This window comes from Equus przewalskii, chromosome 15 (genome assembly GCF_037783145.1).
Source record: "Equus przewalskii isolate Varuska chromosome 15, EquPr2, whole genome shotgun sequence".
In the NCBI taxonomy this organism is placed as follows: Eukaryota; Metazoa; Chordata; class Mammalia; order Perissodactyla; family Equidae; genus Equus; species Equus przewalskii.
Genome location: NC_091845.1, coordinates 79,166,709 through 79,193,104, shown reverse-complemented (window position 1 = coordinate 79,193,104; position 26,396 = coordinate 79,166,709). Strand labels below are relative to the sequence as shown.

The 26,396-nt window shown below is 41.0% G+C and overlaps 1 protein-coding gene across 5 annotated transcripts in view; it reads left to right on the top strand.

Annotated features, from left to right (window-relative positions):
• SLC9A9 (solute carrier family 9 member A9) overlaps positions 1 to 26,396 on the top strand; it is a 511,594-nt gene that overhangs the window by 24,309 nt on the left and 460,889 nt on the right. For all 5 annotated transcript variants that reach the window (XR_011527598.1, XR_011527597.1, XM_008507627.2 and 2 more), the window contains exons 3-4: positions 18,433 to 18,510; positions 20,273 to 20,349. Coding sequence is in view for 3 of the 5 variants with exons in the window: in XM_008507627.2 (XP_008505849.1) it covers positions 18,433 to 18,510; positions 20,273 to 20,349 (155 nt within the window). In the remaining 2 variants the exon portion in view is untranslated. The remainder of the gene's footprint in view (positions 1 to 18,432; positions 18,511 to 20,272; positions 20,350 to 26,396) is intronic.

The window sequence follows — 26,396 nt, the reverse complement described above, 5'->3', positions numbered from 1 at the left end:
TTTGTCTTTATCTTATTTCACTTAGCGTACTGTCTTCAAGGTCCATCCATGTTGTCACAAATGACATTTCCTTCTTTTTTATAGCTGAATAATATTCCATTGTGTGTGTGTGTGTGTGGGTGTGGGTGTATACACCACATTTCCTTTATTCATATCTTGGCCGTATTTATTATTCATATCATAATGCTGTAATGAACATATGAGTGTAGATATCTCTTCAAGATCCTAACTTCAATTCCTTTGGGTATATACCCAGAAGTGGGATTGCTGGATCATATGGTTGTTCAATTTCTAATTTTTTGAGGAAGATCCATACTATTTTCTTTAGTGGCTGCACCAGTTTGCATTCCCCCCAACGGTACAGAAGGGTTCTCTTTCTCCACATTCTGGCCAACACTTGTTATCTCTTGTCTTTTTGATAATAGCCATTCTAACAGGTGTGAGGTGATATCTTATTGTGGTTTTGATTTGTATTTTCCTGATGATTGGTTCCATTTGGTTTTAATTTAGTCATTAAATAACATAGATTTTCTTCGTTCATTTAGTCATTCAACAAATATCTATTTCCTGAGGACTCATCATATGCCAGATACTTGTTTAGGTGCTGCTGCAAGTACAGCAGTGAACAGATCAAAATCCTTGCTCTCCTGGAGCTTAGATTCTCGGGGAGAAAGAGACAAGGGATAGTCCAGCACAAGCATTTATAATCTAATGTCTAGTGGAGACCTATACTATGAAGAAAAGTTAGCAAAGTGAGAGGATGGAGAGAAAGAGTATTTAGACATGTCCTGCAGGGAGGGCCTCACTGAGGAAGTGAAGCTGGAGCTGAGATCTGAATGAAGTTGCAAGTGAGCCGTGTAGAAATCTGGAAGAAGAGAATTTCAAAGCAGAGTGCAAAACTAAATGACATTAGATGGCTTTGCTTTCTGGAAGTCATTTTTTAACCTTGCCAGGTCTTTGTTATATTTTTCATCGATATTCAAGATCATTTTGTCTATATAAAAAGTCCTGGAAAAATTCTATTGTGGAGGTAGAAAAGGGTGGAGAAGAAGAGAGATGTCAACTTGGAATGGGGAATGAAAACGCAGAAAATGCAGAAATAACAGGAACATGGTGCGCCAAAGGCTGACAGGCTGTGCGTGGAGTCCTGGCCACTTTTGCAGACTTGCCTTCAGAATGGACAACCCAAAGAATACGGAGATCTTCTACTATCCTTTGACTGTAACTTGGAGCACCCCAAACTGCAAGATTAAGATTCACCTCAGACAGTGTTCCCTCACCAGATATGTTTGAGTTAAGCACCTGCACCTGGAATGCGGCTTGGCTTTCCGAGACAGAGCTGTGGACACAGCACTCAGAAACTCTCCTGACCTTAGGATAGGAGACTTTTTTCTTCTTCCTCACAGCTCATCACTCAGGACTCGTGTTCTAAGGAAACGGACCACTGGAACATTTATTTGGGGCAGGAATTACATTCCAACCAGCTGTTAAAGAACTGCATTCCAAAGGCTTTTGGTGACAGTGGTCTCTTGTACTGCCATGTGATTTGAGCACAGATTGTACTGATGTCTCTCACACTCATTCTTGGTTGGGAAAGGAAAGGAGTTGTGTGAAAGTATATGAGTAGGTTGAACACTGGGGTTGATGTTCTTTCTAATATAACAAGATTTGGTAAGATGGGAATGGCTATGGGAATAAAGAGAATGGCTTCTCAGATCCCTGGCTTCAAGACCTAGAAATATCACAGGCCACCGTAAGGAGAAGCAACTGAGATGCCCACCCATCTCCCAGTCACCCCTTCCTCCTGACTATGGCCTGATCTTGGACCATCTTAGGTCACCAAGAACATGATGGTGGCTCTTGGGCCTTTGCAGCCTTGACCATGTATAGAAACCCAGGGTTTCATCCATCTGTCCATCCATTTGCCTAGTTCAAGAGGGGACTTAAGGTGGTAGTACAGACATGTTTTCTAGAAACTGTGGGAGCCAGCATGGTGGAATATTCCACAGTGCTTCAGGATACGGAGTAGCTGCCACCCACTTAGGTATCAAAGGACAGGTTTTCACAGCTGTACTGGGGAGAGCGGGTGGCTGGGGGCTCTACAGCTATTCTCTCTATCTCCCTGTCCGACTCAGTCAAGGTCATGGGGAATTATATTCCACGAGAGGCCAGTCTTTAAGAAGTATGACTCATACCTGGTTATTTGATACTATTTTCTTTATTTATTAATAAGTCTATATTTATTACGTGTTATCCCAGAACAAAGTATCCCTCCTAAGAGACCATTCCAAAAAACCCTCAAATATTATTCTTTTAAGCATCAGTATGTATGTGGTGGGAACTGTCATGTATGAGGCAGCTTAATATCATGGGTGGAGCCCACTCTGCAGTAAGGATAGCTGGGTTCAAACCCAGGTCTCCCTTTAACCAGCTGGGCGAGCTCCAGCGTGTGACCGAACCCTCGGAGCCTTAGTTTCGTCAAATGAGGCAATGTAAGTACCAACCTTAAGGGTATTATGAGAACTGAATGAAATAATTCACATAAGGGGCTAATATGCCAGGTGTGTAGTAAGTTCTCAGAAAATATTTATTATTATTATTAAGCACCAGCTGATTGCTAAATACTTTAAAACACTGATTTCCAAACTTTTGATTATGCACCCATCAGTGAAACACTTTTGAGTGTATACACCTAATACATGCATATCTATTTACAAATGAGATGCAAGTACTACCGTACCAATATAGTATGTACATTATAAAGCAGTATCAAACTAGAAGTTTTTAAAAGTTGACATAAAAATGAAATAAAGATGTTCTTTGCACACCCAAGTGGATCATCTTGTTCACTCCCTAGCGTGTGCACACCGCAACTTAGAGACCAATAGAATAGTTCATATTTTATTAAAATTGTTTTATTTTGACTATTTGTTATAAATTTCTTTAAAAATTCTGCTCCTTTCTGAAATCTTAAATACTGTAATCCAAGTGTCAGCAGCACCGGTATGCACATGGGCTCTTGGCCTGAGATAAAGATGTTCTCAGGGCCCAATTAGCTTTGTGGGGACATCATTCCCACCCCAGTGACCCCACACTGCTCTACTCCAGTGTCGCTTCTTCCGTCTCACAACTCCGCCTGTTGATCTCACACTGTATCTTGGCTGAGTTGTAAGTTAATATTTGTATCTATGATGTTTGGATGAATGTCTGTCACCTCACTCGAGGAGGGTCCAGCAGGGTAGGGACCGGGTCTGTCTGTGGTCACACTGTATCCCAGCTTGTGGCAGGGTGGCTGGCACAAGGTGGATACTGTGTGGATCCCGGTAAGTGAGACGATGGTGTAATGAACTATCATTCTCCTCTTGTCAGTTGCTACTTCTCACTGCTGTGCTGCCCTGTCTGCACTGGGGACCATTTTATGCCTAAATATCCATCATAGATTTCCCTCAGAGTGAAGTGCCAGCGCTCTGTGATGGTTGTTTGCTACTTAGAAGGTTGAATTGCTATAAGTCTCTTCTCCAAATAGTCAAGTAGGGATGGAAGGAGAGAAAGAAACAGAGGCTGGGCACAGGAGAGGCAAACAAATGGGGCGGGGGGAGGGAGGAAGAGAGATTTCCCACCAGACTTTCAGTCTGAGTGCATAAAACTGAAAATGGATCTTTCAATTCTTTTCCCCTTTGCTTTGTTGCTTCAAGACATTAAACTGCGGCAATGTGCACATTTATTGTTGCTGGCCTCCAGCGAGCAGTTATGTAATGTTCCGTCCGACTGCGTTTCCCTGTTCTTCTCTCAGGTCTTTAAGTAGCTCCTCATTAGTAGCTTCTACAGCCTGAAGGTAGGGTCCGTATCTGCTGGCACAGGAGAGGCGGGACCATAAGGTGTCTGGGCATTTAACTGGCTAGTCTCCTGTGGCCGTCTAAGCCTGTCTTGAGTTGGGGTCTCCCAGCTGCTCCTCTCGATCCGTTTCTGATTGTAATGCTGACTGGACGCTGTCCGATTTAGGGAGTTCTACCGCAGTTGGGGGTGAGTGGAGCAAGACGTGCTGCAAATGCAGGTGCTCTTCACCTTTCTTTCTGACTGTTGCCTATTGCGTTCCCAGAGAAGCAGACTCTGAGGTGAAGTTTAGAGAAGAGGATGGTTAGGTGCCCTTGAGACCAACACTTTATGAATGGAAGCCTGCATGGGGCGAGGGAGAAGTTAACCTGAGATGCAGGCCCGGTGATTACGGCTACCCCCCCGGAAGCTCTGGAGTTAGAATGCCTCTTCAGATTTATCCCCAGTTGGACCGAGATGGCTTGGCCCCTAAAATACTAGATCATTCTGTCCTTAGATGTGGTCTACTCTGGAAAGGGGGTGACCGTGGGTGAGGTGGCTCTTTGCAGTCTTGGCAATCCCTGAAGGGACTGACAGCATTCCTAGCAGCAGGGGCAACAAGGCCTGCATTGAAGGGAATCCCAGCATCCGACACACTGATGCTTTTGGGGAGGAAAAATGTTTGCTTTTACTATCTAGGTTCTTGCCTAGGGCCCCTGTAACCAAAGACAGATTAATACGAGAAAAACAAACAAGTTTATTAACACGTTAATTTCATATACGCATGGGAGAAATCTAGGCAATGAGTAACCCAGAGATGGATTAGAATTAGGCTTAAATGTCATCTCAGCTAAAATGAAGAAAGAAGGTTGTGAGGGAGGCAAGTTTTAGGAAGGTAATCAGCAAAAGTATGGTAAACAAAGGTAAGGTGGTTATGCAGATTTAGTCTGTGCCTTCTCCGTTGGTAAGTTACTAATGATTTAGAGGCATCCCTCTCTTCTTGGTGCTGAGAGAGAGACAGCCTTACAAATGGAGACTTCCTTATGTAAATTTCTCTTATAAAAGAGTAACTTCTAGTCTGTTTTATAGGGATTCTCCTGGGTCCGCTGTTTCTCAAAATAATCAGTTCAAAATAATCCTGATGCCAAAAAGGGATATTTGGAGGGGGGATATTCTGGTCTCCTATACATTCCATAGGCTAGGAAATTGTGTATAGGTTATGGGCTCAAGAACAGCACCCGAATCATGACTTAACACATAGTTGGGGACAAATGACGCAGTGGAGTCCTACAGCGGGCTCGTCCTGGCTATGGAGAGCTGATCCTTTATGAAATATCCAAGAGTTTCGCAAGCCGGTTGTTGAAACATTGGCAGCTTGAATGGGCCATGTTAGGAGTACTTACACCACAGGAATTATCAAGTGCTGCAAATCAGGGCTTGTGGCCTTCTTTTCCTCTCTAGAGAGATGGTTTACCAGCACACCAGTGAATATATGCCTATATAATAGCATTTTTAGAAGATCTGGAAATATCCAAACACCTCATTTTTCACCTCACCAAAAAGTCCTTTCCCACGCGACGATTGTCTTAAAATTCCACTGGTAGAGCTTCATATCTTCAGATTAAATTCTGACTGCATGAGGTGATATAAGGACGTGCATAAGGTTTTGTCTTAGTCTGTTCAGGCAGCTACAACAAAAATGCCATAGTCTGAGTGACTTAAACAACACACACTTATTTCTCACGGCTCTGGAGGCTGGGAAGACCAAGATCAAGGTGCTAGCATGTTTGGTGTCTGGTGAGAGCAAGCTTCTTGGTTCACAGATGGCTGTCTTCCTGCTGTGTCCTTCCATGGAGCAAAGAATGAAAGAGGTCTTCTTTTGAAGGGTGCTAATCTCATTCATGAGGGCTCCACCCTTCTGACCTAATCACCTCCCAAAGGCCTCACTTCCTAATACCATCACGTTGGGGGTTGGATTTCAACGTGCAAATTTTGAGGAGACACAAATATTCAGTCCATTGCAGTTTTGCAGTTAAACCTAGGGCTGAATCCCATCTCTGCCCCTCCCGGCTTTGAGACCTTGGATTAGTTAACTTCTCATATTTTTCTTAATCCATAAAACAGGGTTAGTGATACCCACTTTAGAGGGTTGCTTTTCAAAATAAATGAGAAAAGGTTATGTTTAGTGTTAGATGTGCAGTAAATATTATGCTGCCTCCTTAATGTCTGCCCTTGATGGGCACAGGTTTCTCCCTTGGGACCCAGCTTGAGGTTGGCACAATGGAGGAAGTTTGGTGTTGTTTTTTAAATTTGCCATTTTTAAGGTGAACATATCATTTGGAAAACACATCATTTTAATTTTAAATCAAGCTGTTTGGCATCGACCTTCTGCTGATTTCAGCACCTCATCCCGCCCTGCCCCGCAAGCCCTCAAGCATTCCTGCCATGGCTGTGGTCCTTGCTGACTCAGCCCTTCCTGTCCAGCTTCCCCAGGCCAGTTGCTCCCTGGTGAGGTCTTGTGATGGGGAAGCTGCATGCACACTTCAAAGCTAAGGCCTGAAAAGATAATGCAAACTCAGACAATTTGTCAGGCAAAAAAGAGACTTTGTGGGACTGCGAAGTTCCTGCATATTCTGAGGGTTGCAAAGCTCAGTTTCTTTTGCCTATAGTATAAAGTTTGGCCAACATTAAGAGCAATTCCAGTTTGAAGGGAAAATCACTCTTGACGCACAGGTTTTCAGTTATGTTGGATGCCGTTCTTTTTGCAATTTTTACCTGGGTGCTGAGGAATGAATACTCTTGGTGAGATTGGGGGACCAGGCCCTTCTCACACCCGGCTGTTATTTTCTCTTCCCCTGCTGATAGCAAGTCAATCTTGGAATGGAGTCCCACTGTCACGTCAATACCATAGCTAGTGGGGGGGATGTAGGCAATCCACACAAAGAAGGGCAGGCCCACAAGGGACCATCAGCCAACCCAAGCTTTGTGTAGTCAATTAAAGGCCAAGAGTCCGGGTGTTTAGGGTCAGGAGTAGGAAACCATATCATTTGTCCTTCAAACTGAGACACTTGAGAGGGTTGGTGGGGGCGGGGCTGGTGCACGATGAAGGCTGGGACAAAGCATTGCCTGGAACTGTTCTGGTCAAACTAGGACCTACAATTACCTTAGTCAAGAGTCATGAAGGTAGCAGAGGTAAGTGCATGTGTCAAGAGTCTTATGCAGAAACATGGGAGATTCTCTGGCCATCGGCGACTAGCTGCTGGAGCACTGATCTGGCAAACCCAGGTGGCCTTTGTCTATTTGCAGCTAATGGGGACACATCCAGCAGTGAGGCGGGTGACCTGAACCCACAGGTGGATGGCAGATGGAATTTTGTAGTTAAGAAGGCAGCCCCTGGAGCCGTGTTACTTGGTTCAAATGCCACTTTCCAGCTGCGCCATGTTGGCTGAGATAATTAACTTGCCTATGCTTCAATTTCCCCATCTGTGAAATGGGATATTCCTAACTGCTTTGTATGGTCATTGTGACTTACAAATGAGAAAATACAGTAAAGTGCTTAGAGTAGTGCCTGGCCTGTAGTAAGTGTTCAAAGTATATTAACCGTTAGTTGTGTGATCAACAAAGCAATGGAATCATAATCTGAAGCTAGAGTTTGAGTCCAAGTCTTGCTACTTACAAGCTATGTGACTTTGGACAAGTCACTTAACTCTCTGAGCCTTGGTTCCACCGCAGTAAAAGTGAGGTGTTCACAATGCTTACCTCAAAGGGTTGTTGTGAAGAAGAAAATGAGAGAATATGTATGAAGGCAATTTTAAAACTATAGAAGCCATATGGAAATGATAGTTGTTATTATTATGATGATGATTAATTCACAGGTGGTAACTGTCCTGGTCTATAAGTGAGGAAGACAGACCCTGAACATCAGCCCTGCCCAAATTATAAGGACTGTGAATTCCCTTTTCCAAGCTAGTTTACCTACAAGGGCTTTATTGCACTGTCCACTTCAATCTCACCCTTATTCCACAAGGGGAACAAATATTGCCCCATGTTTCAGAGTAGCCAGCTGAGGGGTTAACAGCATACATGACTTGGTCAAGGATGATCTGTGGCAGAACTGGCATTAGGACCAGGACTTCTGACGCTGAGTTAAATGTTCTTTCCACAACTCCATGTTTCCAGGTTAAATATTTAGAATTATGTAAATGTTTTGTTCTCAATTCTCCACTTATTTTCCTGGAGTTGTAGACACTACCTACCTCCAATGAAATACCAGTGTTTACATCTGTCATTTTTGCATATATAATATTAAAAATAGTGTATTTCTAACTTTTGGAATTTTAATAACTTGAAAAGTAATCACAGTTTTGAGCATAATATTCTCATAATTTCTCAATGATCATTTATGATTATTAAATTTTTCTCTACATTGTGCTTCTTTTACCATTTCTCTGTAATTTAGTTCTGCTTCTATGAACTTCATTGCAAAATATATATATTTAGTGATCTGCCATTTTTAACCATCAACATTCATAATACCACGTATTCTGGTTGAGGGGACTATCCTCAGCCTTCTAGTAATTTTTGAAAAGGATGAAAACTCAATAAATTGGGACGTAATAAATTGGTGTGGGTTGACCATTCACTGAGCATTTGTTGCTCACCTGCTTGTTTCCGTACCAGGCCTGTCCGGATGTTTTATCACACTGAAAAACCATAACAGATCTGAGTCTTCAATTCTCAACTTTTCCTCATGTGTTATTTATCACTTTTCACTATTCCTTAATCTTTTTAAAAGTTTCCATTCTATTTCAGATGTTCATAATTCTTTGTCACTTTAGAAAGATATGTGATTTTTTATCAGTGGTTCTGTTACAGTTGTGGTATAACTGCCTAAAGGATAACCTTACAAGCTGTTCATTTGAGAAGGACAGGACAGTTTGTTTGTTTTTAAGGAAGAATCCAAATAGTTCCACAATATTATGCAACCACTGTAAATTTTGCTAAATTTACATCCAGTCTTTTTACAAATATTTTTTTCTATGTGGTTTAAATTAGTCGGTCTCTGAAACTTTGTGATTTGATTTGTTTATTTATTGTCATAACCTACACCTTTCCTCAGGCTTTTAAAAATTCAGGATAATGGATATAAATGTATTTGACTTTTAAGTTATTTCTAAATTTTCACTCATGTGAATAATGCTTCATTGAACACCTACCTGTATAAAGCTTTTCCTATATTTTGAATTATTAAGTAGGCTAGCGATAGGATAATAGATATCAAATATTTACTAGACTAAATGTCTTATGGATCTTTGGAAAAACACTGGACAGTGACAGAAGAGCCAACCAGAATCAGTGGGAAAAGGATAAACTACCAAATACCTATGACAACTCCTGGGACAATTGGCTGTCAACATGGGAGAAAAAAGAATTCGATTCCTACTTCACATCATATAACAAATAAGCTTGAGATGGATTAGAAACTTAACTGTAAACAGCCAGTCATAGAACCGTAGGAGAAAATATATTTGTGACATCAGGACAGCGAAAGATTTTTTAAAAGAAGTTACCGAAAGCTGAAATCATAAGGTAATAATAGAATAAATTTTACTACATTAAAATAAAAACACTCTTGCATGAAAAAGACACCAAAACAAAGTTAAAAGACAAAGTTAAAAGTTTAAAGAGGTGACAGAATAGAAGAATATATTTGAAATGCAAATAACCAAAATAGAATAGTAACCAGATTGTGTGAAAAACTAATCACAAGAAAAAGTCACACTGGGTAAAAGAAATGATCCAAAAATTCACTAGAGAGATGTCACAAAAGGCCAATAAACAAGGAAAATATGCTCATTTCAGTAGTAATGGGAAATGCAAAGTAAACAAAAGAGTGATAACAACTCAAACTTATCTGATTGTCAAAAATTAGAAATTTGTCAATACTAAGTCTTGGCTAGAATGTGGGGGAATATTCTTACACTCTCATATGGGAGTATAAATTGGTATAACCACTTTAAAGTAATTTGGCAATACCCACTCAAGTTGAAGATTCATATGCCTTATCAGCAGTTCCATTTCTAGGTATTTTCCACTTCTAGAGAAACTTTCATGTGTTTGCAAGACTTAAGTGCAAGAATCTCCACTGCATTATTTTTAGCGATAGCAAAAATAGGCAACAATCTGACTGCCTGAATTCTCTTGTTAGAGAAAGGAGGAAACTGTGATGATCTGGTCATCCAGTAGAATGCCAGACAGCAGTTTAAGCAAATGGACGAGATCCACATGTATTAATATAGATAAATCTTAAAAAAAATGTTGAATGTAAAAAGTAGGATACAAAAGGATATTTATAGTTAAGTTTCTGTAAAATTTGAAAATACACTATATGTAATGTACTACTTATATGTATATAAAGTTTCTGTAAAATTTAAAAATATGCTAATTATATGTAATATACTATACAAAAATAATACAAATTATTGCTTATGGATACATGTAGCTGAAGTACAAGAATATAGTCATGGAAGGAACTTTCTAACTTCAGAGTATTGGTTACTTCTGGGGAGGGGTGGGGGGGAGGACTTCAACTCTGACACATCGTTTAAAACTTGTTTGAAGCAAAATGAAGAATATAAGTATAATAAAAGAGAAACAGCTCTAGTTTAGGATTCTAAGCTCTGTGTGGCCCGGTGACCTTCCACATGTCCTTTGAACTTTCTGGGAACAATATTAGGCTAGGGATTCAAACATTTTTTAGCAGAGGAACCCCTCACTCAAAGAAAATCTGACACTGCTTCCCAGTGTGTGCAACAGGTGAATTCACAACTGCTCAGGCAGGTGCCGGAGGGGAGGGCCAGGCGGGCGCAGGGGCTGCTGTGGCCACTTCCCATCACAGCCACCCCTCCCTGGAGCTGGGGATGGGCAGCGAGCAGTTTGCAGACCCCTAGGTGGGTGCCCTCCCAGGCAGCTTCTCCCCGGGGCAGCCTGTGTGTCCATGGCACTGAGTGTCTCTTGAACATGAGCCCACGCGAGGGAAAGCCTGTTTCTCTAGGGAGTGCCTGCCAGGAACGGCAGCTCTGGACGAAACAGCTGGAGGAATCAAAGAGTGCTTTCTCCTGTGGGCGACATCCCGAGTGAGGCTGTTCCACAGATTTAAATGTCCAGGGTAGGATTTCTCCCATTTTTAAAAACATTGATTTATTAGCTTTTTGCTGCTCGTATCACTTCCTTACCTCCCTAAACTTAAGCCCTCACCTTTCTATGTCCTGCTCTGCTCTCCTCCTCTTTCCCTCGTGGCCTTTGTACCTTTGTCTCCCATCTCCTGCCTTCCTCTATCTCGTCTAAGAGCCATGCATCAGCTTCCCTAAAGAGCCTGCCATTCCACCCCCCAAATGAGGGACCTGGAACCCACTGCTTCCACATTCGCCTCACTCACTTTTCCCTTACCTCCCTGTACCCACTTCTTAGTTGAAATCAGTTGAAAAGGATCAACAACCACTTCCTAATTAGGAAATCCAAAGGACTCCTCCTGGGCCCTGAAACCCCTTTTCGAGGTCGTCAACACCAGGCCGGGGTAGGGAGAGTCAGCTGCTCCCCGCTGGTCCCTCAGTCCACCAGGCGTGACAGCAGTTTCATTTGGGGTTTTTCATTCTTGCCTCTCTCTTTACTTACTGAATTTCAGATAAATAATTAATAATTGGGAAAAAGTGTGTTACAAGTGTGATACTAAGAAATTATTCTGAAAAACTGTTGTTTATCTGAAGTTCCACTTTCACTGGGCGACCTGTACTTTTATTGGCTGAGGCTGGCGGCCCTGCCTCCTTCTTTCGCTGCTCTTCTCCCCAGCCTCTGTGCCTTGAGCCACCGCCTCCTCCTCCTCTCTCTGATCGTCCCTTCATTGTCCCTCCGCCGGGACTGCCACTTCTTCCCAGTCCCAGGCTTCTGCCCTGGTCCTCTTCTCTTTTCTAGGGCGCTCATTCCTTGGGGATCCCGTCTATACTCGTCAATTCATTTCCTCTGTGCTGATGATCTGGGTCATTTCTCCTTGGCCCTGACCTTTCCGCCATTCACGTATTTCCGAGTGACTCACAGACCCCTGAGACTCAGGGAACCGAGGCCTCAGTTAGCCCTCAGCTTTTGTGACCCTCTTACTTGTGCCAGGTCACCTCCTCCCCAGTCACGTTCTCTCAGTCATTCGCTCAGGTGCAAAAACAGATTCTTTTGGGGGTTTTCATTTTTGCCTCTCTATTTCACCTGCAAGCCCTGCCATTCCTCCCTGCCACACGCCTGGCTTATTCTAAGTAAATACTTGTTGAATGAATGGATGTCTCCTGGGTTTGTTCCTTTCTCTCCATTCTGTCACAGCCACCTCCATTCAGATTGTTATTACCTTGTGCTCATTTTGGTAACTACAGCTTGACAATGGTTTTCCTTCCTCCAGGCCAATCTTGAGGCCCCAACAAACTAATCTATCCAAGACTTCTTCTTTTTTAACGACAGAAAAAATGACTTTAATTTAATTTTTGAGTAAGTGATACATTCACATGGCTCAACATTCAAAAAGTACCAAAAGGTATGTTGGAATTTTGAAGGGGTCATTCAATATCATCACTTTTGCCTACCTGATTTTGTAACTGGTTGAGATATGGATACAGAAGTGAGAAAGATGAAGAGCAAAAGTTAGGTGAAATAATGAGGCTTGGTCCGTAAGCTGGCTTTCTTGTCTTTCACTCCAGAATTAGAAAGACTTATCCACTCAGCCACAGACCCAGCTAGACATCCTAGGCCTTTCTGGTGGATTCTGCTCTTAGAAAGCTGAGGGCTGGGAGAAGCCAGGGCCATCCACTTCCAGCAAGCATGCTGCTTCCAACATGGAAAGGGGGCTGCTGAGTTGCACACACTCAATTCCTTCTCTCCAACTCACCGATCAGACTGGTCACTCTCTTTCCTGGGGTGGGGTGAGTGTCAGGTGGGACCAGGGCCAGGAGTGTTCAACCCTGCACAGCACTCCCCAGCTGGTGTGTCCATCGGTTACAGGTGCACCACCAGATATAAATTCCTTCATCCTCATCTCTGGCTGAGGACGGTTGGAGCCCCAGTCTCTCCTCTCAGCCCTGAGCAGTCTCTTCAGGCCTCTAATTTCCCCATGGTCTACTCCATTGACCCAATATAATCATTTTCTGTGTGTGTCATGGTGGGGAAAATGATGGGTGGCAGTGCGCTAAGCAGTGATCATTTCTGTATCCCTAGATGTGAAGCCAGGGCAAAGAAAGTCACCCTTTCACTAAGTACACACAGAAAATCTTTCTTCCAGCCGCTACCCTGCTTCCAGCCATCAAATTCTCCTCCCTAGTCTCCTCAGAGGCAACCAATAGTGTATATACACAGGTAAATATTCTACGCTCCCCCTTTTCTTTTTCACACAAATTGTGGAATAGAACAAATGCTTTAACCTCTAATCCCAATGACTTAACACAATGAGGCTTTATTTCTTGTTCATGTCCCAATCCAGTGTGGCCTTTGAGCTAGTGAGGGGAGCACTGCCGTCTTCTCTAGGAGCCATTAATCATCCCAACTTCCTTTGATGTAGTGGTTCTACCAATCCCTAGGGATTTGTGACCTCTGCCAGATACTCTACATGAGCTCACAAAGGCAGAGAGAGAGAGAGCGTGGAAGATCTAGGGGATTTTTAGGGACCAGGCTTGCAAATTATTTATATTGCTTCTATACACATTCAATTGGCCGGACCTCTGTCATATGGCCCCACATGACACAAGGAAATGTAGTCTAGGTCACTGGCCAGGACAAAAAGGAAATGGGGCATGGTGGGCCCATAGCAATTTTTGTTACACACGCTAGACGTGCTATTCAACACCTTTCTCTTTTGACTTGACAACAAAGTTTAGAGAGCAACCACATCAGTTCATAGTTTCTTAAGCCTTTCTAATAGTTGCCTAGTCTTCAATTTTATGGACTATACTGTAATTTATTTATCCAGTCCATGGTACAATTATCCTCGGTGCTTTCTTTGTTCCCATTCTTTTATCTGCAATGAATGCTCTTGTTCTAACGTCATTCCACACGTGTAAGCATATCTGCAGGATAAATTCTCAGATTAGGTGTTGCTGAATTAAATGGTATGGACATTTAACATTTTGATACCTATTGCTAAGTTACCCTCCTAAAGGTTATGCAAATTTATACTCCCAATAGCCATTTTATTGTTTAATCCTGCTTGTGTAAAATATCCCTACTTGTCTTCATGTTTGAATGAATATAGTTTAAACCCATCTCCAGTGAGTCAGAGTGAGGTTCATAGTGTGGGTGGTACCCGCATGCCAGGCCTGGACCTCTTTCTCCATCCCTCAGGAGCCCCATGTTGTCTGTTTCTGTTTCCCAAGTGTGTCCCGTGCCTCCTATCCTCAATCCATAGTCTAATTAGTATGTGGTATATTTTCATCAAACATTCAGAATCTACTCTTCTTTCTCCCACCCTAGTGCTTCTTACACCAAAGCATACCTTAGGGCAGAGGAAAGGACATGCCCATCCTTGAGCCGTCTCTAGGCGCATCCCAAAGCTGCCTGCCCCAAACCAGCCAAGTTTCCTTGTATACAGATTTTGAATTTCACTTTTAAATATATCTGAATTTATTTTAATATTTAAAATATTTCAAATTAATTGCTATCAAGTGTAACTGAAACTCCAGGAAGCTGGCAGTTTCCTCTGTGGCTTCATCAACCCTGGCCCACTGCCCGCAGAGCAGACAAAGGAGAGTAGTTCTCTATGTTGGCATCCCACAGAAAGGCTCCTACCCATCCTTCAAAACCCAACTCATAGACTGCTTCAACATTGAGCATCCCTGCAGCGTGAGAAAGCCCAGAGCAGCATCTCTGTCCTAGAGGACTCTGAGCTACGACTCAGCCCCATCTCCGTCCTGAAATGGCACAGCATCTTTCCTTTCTTTGACTATGACCTTCATGGATTCAGTCTATCCATCAAACATCTGCAAGTGCTCTGCAGCAGAGAAGAAGCTTGTTCTGTTTTTAACAAACAAAGCATTGAAGATGATTGAACACATTGTTTTGTTAGCCACTGTTACTTTTCCAAAGGAATTGAGAATGGCCCAAATCATGAAAGTCTACTTCTGAGTGCCAACTTCTCTTAAACACTCCTAAATCTTGCTTGAAGTGGTTCTGTTAGCCTGGTATTCCCTTGGAAAGCACACATTTAGTTTGCCCGTGCATGTACACCCAATTCCCGGTGATGTCCCTGTCACATTGATTGACACTGGGCATGCCATTCATTCCTTCCCCTGTCTCTGGAAAATGGAGCTAACTGCATTTGCCAGTTACCGCTCAGGAATGTTGTCAGAGTTGATGGAACAATGTTTTTAAAAGGCCTCTTTGGGAGTAATATGCCACATAAATCACAGTTCCCCATTAAGGTGGTTATTTTAGTGCTTATTTATTTAGTAGTTGAGTAGAACACTGGTATTTCTTCCCAGGTAAGTCATTTTGAGTTGCTGGATGCATTAATACTCAGGCCCAAACAGAATTTTATAGCTATAACCTTCTAATGAACTTGGGAATTAAACTTGGTACCTTTCCTTTCTACTCTTGGAAGTTTTCAGGTTGATTATTTCTGTGAATATGTGTCTGGGCCATTCACAGCCAAATACCATTGCATATATGAGATAAAAGGTAAAATTACGGCATCTCTGTGAACATATTGATACTTTTCTGTCTCCCATATTATCTAATATTTTAAGAATTGAATCCAATATTTAAAAATCTCACTACTTTCATGAAACATTAATAATTCTTCCATCTCAGAGTCTCGGGTCTGTTTCTGCAAATTCTAGCCATACCTTGTATAGTATGATAGACCATCTAAAAACTGGATGGTATGAATTTTTAAATTCTAGTAACTGTCTATAAATGTACTGCCCAATACATTTGGGCTCATACTAGCCATAGGTGTGAAATAAAAAACTTAATCCCTCAATTGCACTAGGCTACAAACTCAATTGCCCAATAGCTCATGTAGCTAGTGGCTACCATATTGGGCAGTACTGTTATAGAACATTTCCATCTTCATAGAAAGTTCTGTTGGACAGTCCTGGTCTATAAGGTTTGTATCCTACAAGACTAACGTCTTTAGCTGAAATATTTTTAGCTTTCTGCTTTTTCCATTCTCCCTTGTCTTAGATCTCTGCCCATCATACTATAATGAAAAATTTTAATTGTTTGGGCCTTAAAAACGATTTCACCTCCAAGGCCATGATTTGAACACAAAGTCTGAGGAAAATGACACCTGGAATCGCCATCTGGAGGTTGGTGCAGTGGCAGATCCAGCCATTTCTGAGAAATTGTCTGAGTTTGGAGTTACTCCCAGAACTCTGATTTAGCAGTTCCTAAGCTTATAGCAAGTCTGAAAGGAACACAAATCTGTTTTGTATATACAAATAAATCCTTGTATGCTGCATGCCATTCTCAGCCTGCCAGTTTCATCTGGCTGCTCCAGAAAATATAATTCAATGACACATTAGTTAACCTGCATGCAGGGAATGGGGCATTCTGATTATTGAAATGTTCTGGTTGAGTGATTAACCTGATTTTTGCAGAAAAACTGCCGAGGCAAGGAATTTTCTGTCCAAGATGTTGTGCCACTGTGATGCTCTCTTCCAGATGGCCACACCTGCCTACTTCATTCCCACAGCACTCAGGATATATCTCTTTGCTAAAAACTTTCAAATATGCAATTGATAGACTCACAAAGAGGCCTCATAAAAATAGATCAATAATGGTGTTTCAGATAGTCTTAGAAAAAAGAGTAAACTTAAAAGGAAAAGTAAGATCTTTGCCCAATTTTTACAGACTTGTAACCTTCAAGAGTTCCTGACAACACGACAGTTTCTTCAAATAGTATAACTTGAAAATATTTATTCACATATTTTCCTTTCTTTAGTAATAAATAGTTAAAAGTGCTTGCTAGATGTTAGGCAAAGCTGCAAGGACTTTGCAAATATTAATTCATTTAATTTCTGTCACTACTTTAGAATTAGGGATCACATCATTATCGTCATTTTAAAGATGAAGGAACTGAGGCACAGAGCACTATGGATGGACCATCACTGGTCTACCTGAATGCTCACTGGTACAGGAGGTTGTAACCTCAATGGGTGACTAACTAGGGGCTGGCTCAGTTCAGTGGCTCCTACTTCCCCCACCTCCCCCTTCCCAAATGTGAGATGAGTAGAATTGAGGGGCCACTATGGGGAAGGGAGAAGAAGGCCTCTGGCAAAGCTCAATTAGGCCCAAAGTGGAAAAGGAGTCAGGAGAGGCTTTTCTTGATTTTTATTTAAATCATCCTTACCTGTGATGTGTAAGGATGTTACGGGTACATACGATTCATTCCATTTTGACTCTCAAAAGTAATCAATTTTTCTTTCAATTCAGCAAATATACATTGAGCAATGGGCTGGCACTGGGAGAGATGAGAGCAACACAGAATTGACTAAGGCATCATTATGATCCTTGATAAATTCCCAATATAATGAGGGGAACAGTCAAACGCAAACCAATCATCACAGCAAGTATGTTATTAAACATATTTGCAACAAGGGAGGGTCCAAAGTGCTGAAAGAGCCAAGAAGAGAAGGATCAGTTCTGACGGACAGCAAAGTGGACCAAAGAGAGGAGGGGCTGTGAGATTCAGCTTCAGAGATGAGTGAGCAGTCCGGCATCAAAGGGGGAGGAAGTTAGAAATTATAATTGTGAAATTCCTACATCTGAAAAGACTTTGATGAGTCCTATAAAGGTAAGAAGGCCTTGGTGGCGAAATAATGAATGGCGTGTGTGTGTGTGTGTGTGTAAGTGAGAGAGAGAGAGAGAAGTAGGGAAAGAAGAGGATGCGTCCAAGGAAGGTTTTAAAGATTAAGTGAGCTTTTGTTTTCAGACTACCCAGCAAATAGCAGATATTGGATTCAAGAATTTCTACATCTCATCTCCTTGTACTTCAAGTAATATATGTATTTTTTGGCCAAGTTTATTTTACCATTTAAGTAAAAGCCTATAAACAAATACTAGAAAAATCCATTTTCACTTGCAAATGTGTTTTTCTGCAGAGTCTGGAAAATATTTTAAACTTTTGAATGGGACAAAGTAGGGAAAACAGATAATTTCTAAAAATGTTTTACTTTGGAAAACTTTAAATAAATCCTTGTCAGAAACTAAACTGTTTGAGCACTCCAATTCCTTTGACCAGAAAAATGTAAAGTAGAATAAAAACATTTAAAGTATAAGAAATGAATAACTAATCAAAATCAAAGGAAAAAGTTGTCTTTGCCCAGAGAGGTTTCATGAGGCTTTGTTGTAGTTGTTGATAGTGATAGAATGGAGTATAGAAGTTACATGTAAAATATTACTTTACAGTGATATTGCATTTATGGCTTTCTGAGTTTACACTTTCTCTTATTTTTATCTCTGCTAATGGAAAAGCATGTTAATATGCCTCACTCAGTCTTAGCAAAGATGACTCTAACTGGTTTTTTAAACACATTTTTGAGTGGCCCCAAGGAGCATCTTCCTAACTGCAATTTTTGTCTCTTCTGGCAGATGACATTTGATCCAGAAATCTTCTTCAATGTTTTACTGCCACCAATTATATTTCACGCAGGATATAGCCTGAAGAAGGTAAATATATAGTAATCATTTTATTCTTTTACTAATAAGTAGAGAATTTTACCAGCACTAATGAAAAGACAGTTATTTCATGGATTTACCTATTTGGTAAGAATATCATTATCTTAGATTATGCAATACAGATCCAAATCTGACATGCTTAGAATTCTGCTAAACCTGCTCTGTCTGATACACTGGCCCATAGCCACATGCAGCCGTTAAGCCCCTGAAATGCAGCTAGTCTGAATGAAGATGGCCTTTAAGTGTAAAATACGCATTGGATTTTACAGACTTAGTGTTAAAAAAGAATGCAAAAATCTCAGTAATGTTTTATATAGATTTAATGTAGAAATGATAATGTTTTAGATATATTGGGTTAAATAAAACACATCATATGATGAAAATTCATTTTGCGGGGCCAGCCCAGTGGCCTAGTGGTTAAGTTCGCATGCTCTGCTTTGGTGGCGTGGGGTTACCCGGTTCCGATCCTAGGCGTGGACCTATACACTGTTCATCAAGCCACAATGTGGCAGCATCCCACGTACAAAATAGAGGAAGACTGACACAGGTGGTAGCTCAGGGCCAGTGTTCCTCACCAAAATTTTTAAAAATTCATTTTGCTTTTTTAAAACTAATTTTAATGTAGCTACTAGAAAAATTTTAAATGACATACTTGGCTTGCATTATATTTCTATTGGACAATGTTATTCCAGATGATTACAATCAAGGAGTTTGCTGTTAATTAACATCGGGTTCATCCATCAGGGTGGAAATCAAGAATGCTTTGTTAATACTCAGCTGTTGATGCTCATAGAGAGAAAGTCAAGTTTTGCAGTTTCTGTGCACTTGCAGGAGCTTACTTAGCTACAGCCTGAATGTGCACACTTCCTAGATTAGTAATTCACATAATAGTGTAAGTGTCATCGCCCCCAGTGCCACAGAGCAAGGCTCTGGCCTGGAAGATTTCTAGATGCAGAGGTGGTGAGGCTGCTTTTCTGCTGCCCACCCCCAACCCGGAGATGCCTGGGGCTCTCCTTCCTTTGGCCTGTCTGCAAGCAGCCTGGCAGCTGGTTCAGTCCCAACCTGATTTTCTTGTGTACTCCAGGCTCCCTCTTGCTGTCAGTCCTGGCTCCTCAGATCCCACTTATAGAACTGGAAGGGAATTTTCCCAGGCAGGCATCTGAAAAGGTTTAGCAGGCTGGATTTATTCAGGTTACTCTTCCTTATCTCGAGCCCCAATACTCAGCATCATTTTGTGTGATTTGTTAAAATAAATTGTAGGTGATTAAGGTTTTGTTTCATTACCATTATTCATATTCAGAAGAAATATATCAGAGATCCAATAAAAGTCAAAAGGCAACCTAAATCTTTTAGAATAGTGCTTTTAAAATGCTAAAGGAGTTCCAGTGACAACAAAACTTCTTAACTACTCTGTCTTCCATAAATCATCCCAGCGTCCCACATGGAAATTGGCCCAGTGTCTTCCCCTCTCAGGTCTGGCCGGTTCCGGCAGTTGTCTTTCTTGTCTTTACCCCGTCACCTTCCAGATGTACTTTTTCCCTATTTCTTTGAGAAACCTCTGTCCTTTGCAGTGTAAATCAGTCAAGTCTTATTTGTACAATAAGGCCAGGAACTGAGGCTCCAGAAAACAAAACGCGCCTCAACAGAAAGCGCAGGGAGGGGCTTTGAAAGTACGTACATTTATTTTTATATCTTGTTACACTAAGAAAAAATGCTGATGGACTGTACGAAATATATATTTTTTTCTCCCCAGAGACACTTTTTTCAAAACTTAGGATCTATTTTAACATACGCCTTCTTGGGAACTGCCATCTCCTGTATCGTCATAGGGTAAGTGACATTCAGAGCTCAAGATCCAGGAGGCTGTGGGGCCAGTGATCTGTGGGAGGAATCGCACACTTACTGGACTCACACTGACTGGGTGAATTGTGTATTTTTTTCAGTATATCACATCTTTACACATTTTTCTGGCTCACTTCCAAAGCTTAGATGTCTTCTGACAAACACAAGGCTTCGAATTAAAGCAAACTGGAATTAGATTGCTGGATTTTCTCTCTGAGTCTTGGACTTCTGACTTAGGGAATGTGTATAATTGGCTTGAGTTATGTGAAACGCATGCCGTTCTTTTGTTTTGTGGTTTTTGGGGGGTTTTTTTGCTTAAATAATGCAGATAAGCACACTGCGTTCTTTTCCCATCCTCTTTGCAGGACTCTACCTGTATTCGACAGGAGTACAATGCTAACTATATGTCAAGCGTTTTCTTTCTAAGAGAAGGTTTACAAGAGAGAAGTCTGACACAGGCATCTCCAAATATCACCAGAGTTGTTTACCACCGGGATGGTTTTCAGTCGATACACTGTAGAATGCAGACTTGTTTTTTCTCGTTATATTTTATGGGTTATGCTGCTAAACCCCACATCTAACTATCCAGTCTCTGGCTTGCAGCTCATCATAAAGCAAAATGTGGTACAAAATGGTGAAGCCAGTCCGATTCACTGATAATCCTACCCGATGCATTACCTCTCCACTGCAGCAGACCTGTCCAGCTGCTATGCCTGTGATGGTGTGGATGTCTTACATTGTCTCATATGCCAGCCCTCCCCTGGAATTTTACTGCACACAGCTGTTATATCCCAACACAAGAAACCAAAGCTAAGAACACACACTGTCACTCACCCAGCCCTTCCCTTATGAAGTGATTGGGGTGCGTCATGGGAAGCCTACAGAGGGATCATTCTGTGGACCTGGAAGCAGGGGGCTTTTATGATGAATTATCTGTGAAATTTTTATTGATCTAAGCCTAGAACAACTCAGACTATGTCATAAGAACATGTCCAGCCTGGTTAAGGCAGTGAGGAAGCTGAAGATTTTGGCACCTGAAGGTGGAGGTGTGCCGGAATTAGACTATAGAGGCTCATCAGGTCTGGAGACCCAACAGGTCTTTGAGCTGTCTGTGACTGAGACGCAGTAGATTGGATTGGATCCTTCTCAGAGCGTGTTCAGGGGAGGGCACCTCTGTTCGGTGGGTAGCCATAGTTAAGTACTCAAATTTCAAAGTTGGCAAGGGCCTTAGAGATCGTGTAACTAAAGCCCCTCATTCTGAAGAAGAGGAAAGTAACATCTTGAAAGGCTAATTAGTTATCACAATCTCACCGTCTGTGAGAAGGAGGGTCACGGTGAGGGCAGGATTCAGAACCTGGGCTCCTGACCCAGCAGGTCGTACCATCACCCCCTTCCTTTAGCAATTTCTGTTGAATTCCTCTGCATCCCTCTACATTGTTCCTGGACATTGACTGAAGGCTCTGGGATGTGTGGACTCTCAACACATGTTCATTGGTTCATAGCAAAGATGGATCTTTAGCAGTTCTGTAACATGAGGATCTGAAATTTATAGTGGATCCAAATTCTAAACTTGTGGACAATGCTGTCAAATTATGGAATAATCAGTTTTCACTATTACCCTGTTTCCTTTGTATAACTGATTTTAAGTATACATAAGAGTATGCATTTATATAATATACATTCATCATCATGAAAAATCTAAAAATTTTTTAAAAAGTGCAACAATGTGTAATGTGTGTGTGTTATGTATAATTGACTTGTTCTAAAAAATTTCAGTTCAAGAGATCTGGTGATATTCATTTACTGGATTTGGGAAACTTTCTAATTGATTGTAAGGTTGCAATCAATAATTTATAATGGAAAGTGATTTGGATAAAAAGTGCAGCCCTTGGAAAACTTTTAGAACCATGTTGTCTGTTCGCACTGGGCATAATCTGAACAACAAACACTTGTAGGTGCCTTCTTAATGTGGGTCGCGAGATGAAAGTGCAGAAGGGAGAGAGAGTTAAAGATTTGAGAGTCTTATCTAGCAAGGTAAGGGAAGCCACTGTAGAGCTTCAGTGTGGGAGTGACAAGGTCAGATTTCCGCTTTAGGCTGGTCATTCTAGTCGCCGTGTGAAGGAGAAATTTTACAGTAGGGAAAAGATGGCAGCAAGGGACCATTTAAGAGGCAATTTTCATAGGCCAAGTTGGAAGTGACGAGGGCCTGGCCTTAGGCAGTGGCAGTAAAGGTGGATGTGGAGTCATCAACTTGTCGAAATTCTGAGAGAGAATGGGGTCATCCAGGGCAAGTGTGTGGAGTGAGAAGGGAAGACACCTGGGCAACAGCACTATCTGAAGAGAGGGAAGAGGTGCTCGCAAAGGACTAAGAAGTATGCGCCAGAGAAACGGGATGAAAACCAGCAGGGCATGTGTCTGGAAGTCAAAGGAAGGAGAGGAAGGGTGGACAGTGTCTAACATGGGAGAAGTTAAGAGAGATATGAACTGGGGTGTCCATTGGATTCAACCCCTAGGAGGTGATGAGTGATTTCCCATTTGTCCTATGGGCAGAAATAATGGAAGAATATTGGCAAGCCCAATTGTTTTGGGTACTGTACGATAAGAAACAAGAATGTATTTTTGTGCTGTTGATTTCTGGGTACAATTTCAGAACTTCTGAAGGAAAGGCATAAGCTTAAATTCAGGCCAAACTGATACTTTCATAATTTGGTGGCTCTCATTGTATGGGTCACTCAAACTTACACTCAAACCTTAGCAAATGACTGGTCATATTTTTCTGATAAATTAATGGTAATAAGAACAATACAACAAACATTTACTGAGTGCTTGATATGTACCATGCCCTTTTTAAAAGTACTTTACATGGATTATTCATTTAATCCTCAAAATAATCCTATTAAGTAAATATTATTATTACCCTCATTTAACAGTTAAGACAGCCGAGGTTTAGAGAGAATAACACAGTGTAAGTAATAGAGCTGGTATTAGTAACTAAATAGTTTGGCTCCAGAGTCAAATCTTAATGCCAAAAATGTACTTTACTTCTATTTATTATTAGCACTGAAAAATAAAATTTAAAATATTAAGCTAAAAAAAATATATGAATGAGTCAGTATTCACTAACATGTCACATTTCTTCATTAGTCCCATAGGAGTTCTCATGGACATGAGAGATTTTTATTTGGGAATCCCATCCAAAAAGAATTCACATTTTTATGAGGAAGAAGGGATGCCTAGGTTTGTACAGATAGACTTGCATGAAATGGGCGGGAAGATTTAGGACAGTCAGTTAGATTGGACTCTGAGAATAAGAGGAGATAGATTCTGGGAAGTCATTTAATGCAGAGGGATGAGGCAGTTAGATTTTCCATCCATCAAGTGCATTAGTCCAGGTGGGAGTGGGAAACATTGTATAAGGTTCCGAGTTGGAGAGGAGGGTTCACAGAGCAGTCTAAGAGAATATGGGGACTGCAGTGCTGGAGGGTGAGCTGACAGATGGCCATGAAGCCCAGGATCAGAAATTTAGGAGAACGTGGAAGGCCATGATGGGTGATTATGGGACACGAATGAAAACTCAGCTAATGGGCCATGGTCCTCTGTGGGTAAAGAGTGTATCTAACTAAACTATGGGTTGATTTTAGAACTGGACTCAGATGCTTTATAGGAATTGAGATCGTTGGGTCTATTTAAATGAAAAAGTTCTTAAGTTTTATTAACTTCATATGATTTCAGAAATTAGACGTAAACCATCGTTCATATCACATGAGAAAGTTTAACAATATCCTTTCTGGCAATCAAATCAGAGAAATCTTTAAAAAAGTTTTTTAAGGATGGGCTGTACTTAGATAATTCAACCAACTTTTCTAGTCCTCTTGCCATTTTATCACTTACGAAACATCTTTAAAACGTCTCTGTTTTTAAATGAAACCCATGTATTTGAAATATTTCCCTATTCATCTCCTCCATCTCTCTTGGGGACTATTCCTTTATCTTGACCATATGTCCCCACCCTTATATGCTACCTAGATATATCATCACAATGACAACCTACCTAATGCTTACCGTCAGCACACACATTTTGTCCTCAGAACTCATCAATATCCATGAAATGCTTCTTCTTTAAGAGCAATGAAAATGATATTCTTTCAGTTTCTCTGTTATGAGAAATTAAAACAAATTCCACAATTTCAAAACTATTTAGAGAAAGGGATATGGATCTAAATGATGAAGAACAGAGTGTTAATTTTAAGAATAATTCACTTTTTAAATCTCATCCCATGTGCCAGACACTGACCTATGCTTTTTACACTCATTATCTTGTTTTATTCTCACAATGCCCCTATGTAGTGAGTACTGTTATTATCCTTATTTTACATACAAGAATGCTGAAGTTGGGACTTGCCCAAGGTTACACAGCAAGTCGATGGTAGTAAATGGCAGAGCCAGCCTGACTTCAGAACACGCGCTCTTGGAACCTCCTTGTTCTCCTCGTTCTCCTAATATTTACATTTCCTATGGTGTGTTGCAATTAATAACCTTATCTGCTAGATGAAGCAAGCCCTCAGTAATTTAAGATTCTTACATTTATCATTATGGCTAGCAATTAGGAAAAATCGGAATATTTAAGAATGATCTGTGAATATAATTGCAAAATAGAACTGGAATCTGTCTTTTCTTACTGAAGGTAGTTGGAGGGATGGTATGAATCCATTTTACTTGGTTAGAATTGCTGGACTCTGGGTAACTTACTCTAGAAAAACCTAGATTCATAAATGTGAAGTTGTTTATCCTATTTATATCAGTATTCCCCAAGAGTATTGATCTTCTTGTTGGGCATCTTAACATACATGCCACAGAAGCCATGACTGACACTCTGCCCATCAGACCATAAGGCATAGGAGTGAAGGGGCCTCGTGAAAGCTGTTGCTTTGCCCTCTTGTGTCATCACGCCTGCTGACCTGGGGACCCTTAGACCTAAGTGTCTTCACTGCTGGTTCTGGAATTGCTTTTGCTCTGTCCTTAACTAGGATAATGTATGGTGAGAGTCAGTAGTCTCAAATACCAATTCCTAAACCTAGAAGAAGGGACACATTTGCTAGCTAGTCTACAACCCAAACTTCAAGAGGTATAGTTCACAGACGGAGGCCAAGCAATACCTCCGTGCTTGAAGCTCTAATGCTGGAAAAAAAATAACTTAGAGCAGAATTCTTAACCCAAGAAACATGAATACTGGATAGTGCACAGAAGGGCTTCAGGGAGGCAGTGAACCCCTTAAATTATTCATGAATTTTTCATGAGAGAGAGAATGTTTCATCAGATTCTCTAGGGAATTGCAATCCACGAACACAAAGAACCAAGATGTTTTTCAAGAGCCTGAGCAAAGATATGGTTGGAACAGGAGGGATTTCACTTGTTGCCACATTTAATTAAAACTGAAGAATTCTCTAGGCTGCATTCAGAGTGGCTATAAAGTCTGGAAATATGCATGCTATTATTTTATCATGTACTATAATGCAATAACAACAAACCAGTTATTATGTACTTGTCTGTGTTCCCATACTTGGTGGCCATCTTGTATATAAACCTAAGAGTTGGAAGTGCCAGGTGGTATGCTCTACAAATGAATATTCATTTTTACAAAATAACGCTGAACTGTTTTCCAAAGTGGTTGTACCAATTTTTGCTCTTAATTTTTGGCAATCTAATAGTTGTAAAAGGAAATTATATTGCAGTTTTCATTTGTGTTTCCCTGATTGTTAATGGAGTTGATTATATTTTCATATAATACCTACCCAACATTTTTTTAAATTGAATTATAGTTGACCTACAATGTTATATTAGTTTCAGGTGTACAACTTAGTGATTGCACATTTATATACGTTATGGAATGATCACCATGACGAGTCTAGTAACCATCTGTCACAATACGAAGCTATTACAATATTATTGACTATATTCCCTATGCTGTACATCACAGCCCCATGACTTATTTATTCTATAACTGGAAGTTTGTACTTCTTAATCCCCTTCACTTA